The 10,010-nt window shown below is 43.2% G+C and overlaps 1 protein-coding gene across 1 annotated transcript in view; it reads left to right on the top strand.

The window, feature by feature from the left end:
• The window catches only part of RUFY1 (RUN and FYVE domain containing 1), a gene marked incomplete at both ends in the record, with an annotated part of 55,088 nt that continues 45,078 nt past the window's right edge, over window positions 1-10,010 (top strand). Inside the window, 2 exons of the mRNA XM_079704025.1 lie at window positions 1-274; window positions 9,385-9,558. Of these exons, the coding sequence (XP_079560151.1) occupies window positions 1-274; window positions 9,385-9,558 (448 nt within the window). The remainder of the gene's footprint in view (window positions 275-9,384; window positions 9,559-10,010) is intronic.

Here is a 10,010-nt window from a genome sequence, read left to right as displayed (position 1 = left end):
ATGGCCGACGGGGAAGACCGGTGCCGGGCGGGGCAGGAGCCGGGGCCGGAGCCGGGAGAAGAGTTTGAGATCGTGGACCGGAGCCAGCTGCCGGGCCCAGGCGAACTGCGGAGGGTGGCGAAGCCGCGTGCGGCGGCGGAAGGCTGGTCGGCGCCCATCCTGACCCTGGCGCGGAAGGCCACTGGCAACCTGTCGGCGAGCTGCGGGAGCGCGCTCCGCGCGGCCGCTGGGCTGGGCGCCGCGGACGGCGGCGCGGACGGCGCGGCGCGCGCAGGTAGGCTCCGGCTGGGCGCGACCCACGAGCTTTCTGTGGGACTGTTGGTGGGACCGAGGCTGGCAAGGGTGCTTAACCGACTCATCCTGTTAGACAGGTTGTTAAAAAACCATCCTGTTAACTCGCCTAACTACTCGTCTGTTTTCTTTATACCGTGTGTCCATGCCGAGATAAATACGTGGGTGTGGGTGGCCTGAGATTGGGGCGACTTCACTTCTAGTTGTGTTCCCCAGGCAGCATTCTTATTCTCACTGGTGAACTTTACACTTTAAAATGTACGAGTTTAAGCTTAGGTAGTCCTTATTAATTTTTAAAGGACTTACTTAAGAAATGAAACAGTACTGTTCTCTGCTTTAAATCTCAAAATGCCATCCTGGCTCACACCTCCAGTTGTTGACGGCGCATCCCGACTCACCGGGGAGTCAAAGCACCAAGGCGGAATTAAGGGGTTGAGGGTTCCAGGTGAGCTCTACAGCCAACTAGCTGTGTCATGCAGAAGAGTCATCACATATCCCAGCCTGTTAAATAGGAATTTTGTGATTCACCCAATGATCTCTTATAGTCCTTTTAAGCCTTTGTCATCTATAACAGAGTTTCAGCAAATGAGTAAGAATGGAAACATTAAATGATTATGATATTTAGAGTGTGACTTAGCCCTGTAAAGCCAAATATTTAGAGCTGTGCCAACCAATACAGTAGCCACTACCCACATGTGATGTTTAAATGTTAAAAATTCAGTTCCTCAGTCACAACAGCCACATTTGAAGTGCTCAGTAGTCTACACGTGGCTAGTGGCTACTGTATTGGATTGTGCAGTGAGAAGATTTTCATCACACGACGTGCTGCGGGGCAGAGTTCACTAAAGACTGTGGCGTGCTCTCTAAGAAGCATTATATTATAGTGTGCCTTTGAGGTTCCTTTTTTTTTTTTCACAAGTACTCTTTTTTAATATTTATTTTATTTTATTATTTTTTTGGCTGCGTCAGGTCTTAGTTGCAGCACTTGGGATCTTCATTGAGGCGCACACGATTCTCTCTAGTTGTGGCGCGCAGGCTCCAGGGCGCCTGGGCTTTGTGGTTTGCTGTATGAGGGCTCTCTCATTGAAGCGTGCGGGCTTAGTTGCTCCGCAGCATGTGGGATCTTAGTTCCCCAGCCGGGGATCCAACCAGCGTCCCCTGCATTGGAAGGCGGATTCTTTACCACTGGACCACCAGGGAAGTCCCTGCCTTTGAGGTTTCTTGATTCCATCCTGTCCAATGTATATTTGATGTAGAAGTCAGCACTGGCACCAGGATAGTGAATTGTGACAGTTTCATTGGTTAAGAAAGATTAATGAGTAAAGTTTAAAATCTGACTTGAGATAGAAAACAATATTTCTTTGGCGATAGAAAGTAGGACTAGAAGGTAACGAAGGAGCCTGTTTGACTCAGGAATCTAGTTGCCACTAGCTCGCTACCTTTACACACATCAATGGGTGTTTGACTGTATGCCCACCATTGGTGGTCAGTCCTGAGAGTCAAGGCATGGGGTCTTCTGGAGGCTTCTTAGTAAGCAAATAATACATGTTAACTGTTTGGTGATAAGTAAAATGTGCCAGTGCCTAGAACTGTGCCTAGCACAGAATAATAAATATTTGTTGAACAAATGCATATTTGAAAAATACTTGTTTTCTATTTATGGTAATGCTATAAATAATACCTAGCACTTATATTGTGCTTCCTAGGTGCCAGATATTAGTCTTAGGTCTGTACATACATTAGTTCATTTAATCTTCACAATAATCCTAGGTGATCGCTGAACTGGCTTCATGATGTGCAATCAATGCAGGCTGTAATCAGTGTGATTGTGCAGGGCCAGGTACTGAGAAGTGCCCCATGATAGAAATTCTTACGAATTTTATCTTTGAATTTGTATTAAGTGAAGTCTGATGGGACAAAGGAGCATGTGTGGAGGCCTTGGAGCCGGGCTTTTGTGTGGTCCCATCTTCCACTGTCTTCCTGGGACAGTTTCTCCGCTGCTCTGGTCCACTTGAACTGCCCTGGGGCTTCTCCCCACCCCTCCCTGACCACAGTGCACGACCAGTGCTGCCGCAGGGAGGGTTGGAGTTATGCTGTCTGACTTTCAGGGTGGGGCCAGGTATGCACTGGCCTGCCCCGGGCTGGCAGCGCCACAGCACATTAGGCAGGCACTGGGCAGCAGCCTCTCACCCACCCAACCAGATAGGGACTAACCCTGCAGGAAATTGCTGTCACTTAAGGCCATGGGGGGGAGAGGTTGACTTCATGCCTCCTCCCACATAGCCTGCCCCACGTGGTAGGTACCGTTATTATCCCCTATTTATAAAGAGGGAAACTGCATTAAAGAGAAGTAATTTGACAAAGTTACTTAGAAATGGCAGAGCCAGGACTTGAACCAAGCCAGGCTGCCTCTCAAGCCTGTGCTCTTAGTCACATCACCTCAATGCCTTGATGCCTTTAAATAATTTTATAAGTAAAATGCTGTAATATATACATATGGATTTTTAATTAGTCAATTTAAAGAAAATATTAAGTAAATAACTGCCACTCAAATCTGGCGAAAATTGTAAACATGGCTTACTGAGGGCAGAAGTGTGGGGAACACCTGGGATGAGCTATGTGGCTGGTCTCCGAGAGTAACACAGATTTGAAGCCATCAGGTAGGACAGGAGTGGGGATGGGGAAAAGGAACTGAATCCTGGGTAGCATGCGCTGCAGAGGCCTCAGAAAAGCAGGTCAGGAGAAAATGGCGGCCACCACTTCAGTCAGGGCTGGCTCATTTCATCTCTTTTCCATTGATCTGCTTATCTGCTTACAAAAGCAGTGAGAACAGAGATTATTCAGAGGGAGTGGTGAAGGAGCGGAGACTGAATGTGAGCAGCACTCTTGCCAGATAAAATTTTTTTGGTGATACAGGTTTAAGGAAAAAGCTGTGGAATGTCATGGAATGTGGAACGCTTTGAATACTTGTTTTAAAATCTTATCCCACGTGGGGTCTGGTAGCACAACTTGCCACAATGATTGCATTCTCTGTAGTTATCTTGTTTGGTTTTTTGGTATTTTTTCTAAAGGTAATACACATGGTAAAACAAAAACAAAAATCAAACTGTACTAAAGGACACTCAATGTAGAATAAGTCCTCCTTCCCAGAAACTGTCCCCAATCCTATTGTATTTCAGAGTGTCTGTGCATGTAACATGTGCTTTCATCTCTATACACACAGTTTTCACACAAACCACAGTATACACACACAGGGTTCTACATCATGCTTTTTAAAGTAATGCCTCCTCCTAAAGCAGTGGTCCCCAACCTTTTTGGCACCAGGGACCAGTTTCATGGAAGACAATTTTTCCACAGACTTGGTGGGGGGAATGGTTTCCAGATGATTCAAGCACATTACATTTATTGGGCACTTTATTTCTATTATTATTACATTGTAATATACAGTGAAATAATTATACAACTCACGATAATGCAGAATCAGTGGGAGCCCTGAGCTTGTCTTCACTTGCCACTCACTGATAGGGTTTTGCTATGAGTCTGCAAGCAATTGATTATGGTCTCTGTGCAGTCAAACCTCTCTGCTAATGATAATCTGTATTTGCAGCCACTCCCCAGCACTAGCATCACTGCCTCAGATCATCAGGCATTAGATTCTCATAAGGAGCATGCAACCTAGATCCCTCGCATACACAGTTCACAGTAGGGTTCGTGCTCCTATGAGAATCCAATGCCGCCGCTGATCTGACAGGAGGCAGGACTCAGGTGGTAACGCGAGTGATGGGGAGCAGCTGTAAATACAGGTGAAACTTCACTCACTCACCCGCCACTCACCTCCTGCTGTGTGGCCCACTTCCTAACAGGCCACAGACCAGTGCCGGTCCGTGGCCCAGTGGATAGGGACCCCTGTCCTAAAGGATGAATAACAAAATGCACTGAAGAAGTCATTCTTTAATTTTAAAAGTATTTAGATATATATTTGGCATTAGGTAGGTGATATGTGTTATACCTTTCTCTGTTGTCTTCCATGACACATTTTTTTTCCATGTGTCAGAGCACTTCTGCACAAGTGATATTGCTCCTTCCGAAATGAAGTACAATGACTGTTTCATTTCACATTGCTGAACTCCTTAAGTTAGCCATTGAGATAAGTGAAAATTCTGGAAAATTAGGAAACTGTAAAGTGGTTTTCTTCATTGTTAGTACAGGGTAACACCATACTGTATTATAAGATCTTTCAAGACACCAAAGGGCTAATCAAAACTAAAACTCAAATTTATAAAGAATCTAGTTAATTCTCTATAATTCAGAACCCGATCAAAAACCAAAAAAACATCTGTAGAATCCACTCCCTGAAGTGAATACTTATTGTCTACACCAAAGGTATAGAGCAGCCCTTTGAGATGTTTGTGGCTGGTAGTTGCAGTTTTTTCTATCCTGCATAGTTTATACTTAAATGCTTTTATAAGCATTTAAATTTTTTTTAGCCAATTACCAGGTTTTCCATAAAAATCCAGATCACCAGCTTCTCCTGAAAACTCCCATCTGGCACATATGATCAATCAGCATTCCTCCAGCAAGAAGGTGGCTGCACGTTCTCTCCAGCTTGTCCTCTCACTGGGTCACTCTTTTATGTTACAGGCCCAGCCCCTCTACAACAGTCAAGGTCGAGATCCCTGATCAGACCATTTACTTGGCAATTCAATAAGTGTAGAATTTTGTGACATTCTGTGTGTTGTGTTGAACTATTATTAACAAAGCTTAGAGATGTGAACAGCTTAGCCAAGGTCACAAAGCTAATAAAATTGAGAGATGAAACAGCTTAAAGATCCTTCCAGCTCCAATTTTCCATGACCCTAAATTGAGCTCAAATGGGAATAGGTGACTAACCCAACCAGGGGATGGATGAGATGGCTGCAGAACACTGCTGTGTTCCCAGGAACGATGGTAGGAGCCACTGCCTTAAGCACTAGTCTTCACGTTTTTTGTTCACATGACCCCTTAAAAAAAAACTTCAGCTTTTAAAGTTGATACATAAAATTCTTCATCATAATTTTAAAGTTTAGAATACATTTTCTGGTTTATTGTAAAATTGACTTTTTAAAATAAAACCATGATATCATTCTTTTAAGTGTATCAAGTGGTATATAAATACCTTAATGATTTGATAACACTACCATCCATCTTAAAAATAAATAACAAGTTAATTAATATTTGAAATTTTTACATTTTTCCCTTTTATTCCTTGGACTTGAATTTCCAATCCACTTACGTATGTTTAAAATTTTTTTATTGGTCATCCTATCATACATCTCAGAAAAAAATATGTAAATTAATTAAAGTGTAATAAACTTTTCTTGTGACTAAAGCTGAGTGTATAAAATATTTTTTCTTGGGCTTCCCTGGTGGTGCAATGGTTAAGACTCCGCCTGCCAATGCAGGGGACACGAGTTCAAGCCCTGGTCCGGGAATATCCCACGTGCCACGAGCAACTAAGCCCATGCACCACAACTACTGAGCCTGCACTCTAGAGCCCGTGAGCCACAACTACTGAAGCCCACGTGCCTAGACCCCATGCTCTGCAACAAGAGAAGCCACCACAATGAGAAGCTCACACACCGCAACGAAGAGTAGCCCCCTCTCGCCACAACTAGAGAAAGCCTGTGCTCAGCAACAAAGACCCAATGCAGCCAAAAATAAATAAATAAAATTAATTAATTTTAAAAAATTTCTTTTTCTTCTGGAACAAATTACCATTAGAATTATTAGTAATGCTAAGTTAATTAAAGGAATATAAATATAATTTTATAAGTAATTATACATAAATTTTTCTTGGAATTACTTCTCTTCATGAGCTGGTGTTGGTTTTTTCATTAGCATGTACTTGTAGATGAATAAATATATATTTACTGATAAAATGTGATAGGACTCAGAATCAATTTTATTCCTATTTTTTGATTTTTTATAGATGTGATCCTTGAGAAATCTGGCTCATATAAATAATAAATAGAAATGGACAGGTTTTTTTTCCCCATTGGTAAATTCTACCAAACATTTTTTTAAGTTTTATTGAAGTATAGTTGATTTACAATGTTGTGTTAATTTCTGCTGTACAGCAAAGTGACTCAGGTATGAAATGGACAGTTTTGTTATAGTAATGTTGTTCAATCTTTGAACTCCTAAGTTATATGCCCCAAATCACATTGATCTAATGTCAAAATTTTGTTCATTTTTGTTGAAATATTCATTTTGTTCAAATGAAAATCACCTTACTTGCAAAAGGATGCAACCTAGTCACATTAAAGAAATTTCTCTACCTCTGGGAAGTTCCCAAAAAAGGCTTTATCAAGACTTATCAGATGATAATTATGCCTTATAATTCTTTCACTTTGTTTAACTCAGAACACTCAAAATGGTTGGGGATATCTAAACATTGCTTATTTCATTACACCTTGCCAATACAATATTTTTTGACAAAAAGAGTTAGTTTAGGGAATTCCCTGGCTGTCCAGTGGTTGGGACTGCACACTTCCACTGCAGGGGACACGGGTTTGATCCCTAGTCAGGGAACTAAGTCCCATATGGCCAAAATTAATTAATTAATTATTTATTTAAAAGTTAGTTTACATGTACTTGAAATCCATTTTCATCAAAAACTTGGAGCTGCAGTTTGGCTCATTTAATTTATTGAACGTGTCCATCAAGTTAATGGCACATCCAAGGGATGAGTATTGAGACTGACTGAAAACAATTATATATATTCATATTTGTGGGGGAAATTTTTTTTTTAACTCTCTAAATTCAGGATACCCAGCAGAGGGCTGGAGACCAACCCTCTCTCCCAAGACCAAGTTTAAGTTCAACAAAGCAATGAGAGACTGGAAGCTCTTCATGTTTTGGGTGACTTGATTAATCATCAAAGGAGGTTTCACCTTCATTTGGTGTTAGACTTTCTGCACCCCAGGTCAGTGCATCAAGAGGAAGATATGGGGGCTTCCCTGGTGGCGCAGTGGTTAAGAATCCGCCTGCCACTGCAGGGGACACGGGTTTGCGCCCTGGTCCGGGAAGATCCCACATGCCGTGAAGCAACTAAACCCATGCGCCACAACTACTGAGCCTGTGCTCTAGAGCCCATGAGCCACAAGTACTGAAGCCCGCGTGCCTAGAACCCATGCTCCGCAACAAGAGAAGCCACTGCAATGAGAAGCCTGCGCACCGCAACAAAGAGTAGCCCCCGCTCTCAGCAACTAGAGAAAACCCGCGTGCAGCAGCGAAGACCCAGTGCAGCCAAAAATTAAATAAATGAATAAATAAATACGTTTATTTTTTTTAAAAAGAGGAAGATATGGGACAAGGAGTGAATTGTGGTTCTTCTGTAGAGTGGAAGAAGAAAGAGTGCCTGTGAAACTTGAGGATCTAGAAATCGACTTCCTTAAAATATCTGGGCCTGCCTAGCCCTCCGTAGGACTTCCTGCGTACGTATTCCCATTCGAACAACACTAGACTTCCTTTTTAGACCGGGGATTGGTATCTTCTTTACAAATAAATCTTTACAAATTGCTTCTGTGGTTATTGGTCTATTCAGGATTTCTCCCTCTTCTTGTTGGGGTTTTACAATTTCTATTCCCTTTGCCTGTCATCCATTTTATTAAACTTTTCAAATTTATAAATGTAATACATAGGATTCTCTCAAAATTTAAAAATAATTATACCACTCCCACCCAAATGCTTACTTAAAGTCCACTTTTCTTTTTCCACACCATGATGAAAGGTTTAGACCGATTTTTCTTTCCCAGCAGCTGTCCTCTTGGGTTTTGATGAGAATTTAGAATTTTCAGTCCCAGGCTGTCTCTAGTCTCAACCATATTTACTTAATACCTGTATTATAAATTCACAGTCATAATATCATTCTTTTCGATTTACCTACACATATATATGCTCTTTTAACTATTTATATGTCCATATTATTTACTGCCCATGAAATAAAGCAGGTAGACAAAGGATTAATATCCAGAATATGCGGACCAATAAAACAAAGGCAAACAAATAAAGTTAAAAGATTTAACAGGCAATTCATAGAAGGAATAATAGGAGACAAACATGAAAAGCTGCTTAACATCTGTAATGAACAACTGCAAACTAAAACAATAAGATCCCCACCCCACCCCACGCCCAATCCATTTAAAAGACCGAACGATGGCGCAGGTGCGGAGGGAGGGGCGCGTTGGCCCGGGATATTTTTCCTTCCGGGAGTAGGTTATAGTTTGGGGTCTATATTATTAATTTCTCGAGTGACAGTTTCCTGGGCTTGCGATGACACTTGGTAAGAATTTGTCATGGATATCTGATATTGACTACAAACTTTTACTCTCAAAGTGACAAGGTTAATGGAGTTGAAAAGCGGCTGAGTTCATTTTATTCTAACGGTTTTATTTACAAAAGAAGTGTAAAACTCGAATTGTCCACTAATTGTGGACGAAAGATGGGTAACAACGAAAATTTGAGTCCATTACTGAGAAACTGATGCTTCCCCGAAGGCTCCGGCTGGCACTATCAGGCAAAACAACCGGCTCAGAAAGCCCCGTGGCGGGTGTGCGGACCAACACAATCAACCCCGGAAGCCACTACCTCCGTCCGGACGGCTGAAAAGTCAAAATGGCGCCCGTGAGCTCCATGGGCGTGGCCTCGAGCTGGACTCCTCCAATAGGAACGAGAGGGGGAGGAGCACTTTCCCAGCAAGCCTTCTTGCTTGGGGCAGGGCTTCCTGGAGTTTGCGCCCTTCCATTAGTCAAAAATGGAATGGGGGCGTGGGAGAAACCATTCGCGGTGAGTCTTGGTAGGGTCGTCGCCGTAGCAACGCGCTGAGCTACCTGGGAGAGTCCCCTAGAGTCTGACCCACGTCCCCCGCCGCCCACATGCGGCTGTGACCTCCCGGGGTCAGGGCCCGGCTGGCTGCGATCTCCGGTTAACCCGCACGTCCGCGTTCCGAGCAGACCGCCTGGCCGGTCTTCCCTCCATTGTTCCGCGTCCAGCCTCCTCACCCTGGGCTACACTCAGTCCACTAACGAAGCTGTCCCCGCTTCTGTCCTCCAGTTTCCAAGTGCCAGATGATGGAGGAGCGTGTCAACCTGATGCACATGATGAAACTCAGCATCAAGGTCTTGCTCCAGTCCGCCCTGAGCCTGGGCCGCAGCCTGGATGCAGACCATGCCCCCTTGCAGCAGTTCTTTGTAGTGATGGAGCACTGCCTCAAACATGGGCTGAAAGGTGAGCCTGAGGGCGGGTTCGGGGGCTTGAAAAATTCGGGCTAGCTGTTTCCCAGCATCATCAATGCCAAACGTTGTTCTGGGTGCTGGTGTTGTTCTTGTGCACACAAAACAAACAGTGCACAAGAGAAACAAGGTCCCTACCCACAAGACGCGACATTCTAGAGCAGCGCTGCCCAATAGAAATGCCATGCAAGCCACATGTGTAATTTCTAATGTTCTAGTAGACACGTTTTAAAAAACGGAAAAGAAACAGATGAAATTACTTTTAGTAATTTATCCCAATATAGCCAAAATATTATCATTTTGACACATATAATCAGTATAAACCTTACTAATGAGATATTTTGCATTCTTTTTTACACTGAGGCTTAAAGATCCACCGTGTGTTTTATACTTACAGCACATCTCAATTGCACTGGCTACATTTCAGTAGCACTTGTGGCTAGTGAC

This window comes from Hyperoodon ampullatus (assembly GCF_949752795.1).
Source record: "Hyperoodon ampullatus genome assembly, chromosome: 4".
In the NCBI taxonomy this organism is placed as follows: Eukaryota; Metazoa; Chordata; class Mammalia; order Artiodactyla; family Ziphiidae; genus Hyperoodon; species Hyperoodon ampullatus.
The sequence above is the reverse complement of the archived record's forward strand: the minus strand, read 5'-3'. Positions and strand labels throughout refer to the sequence as shown.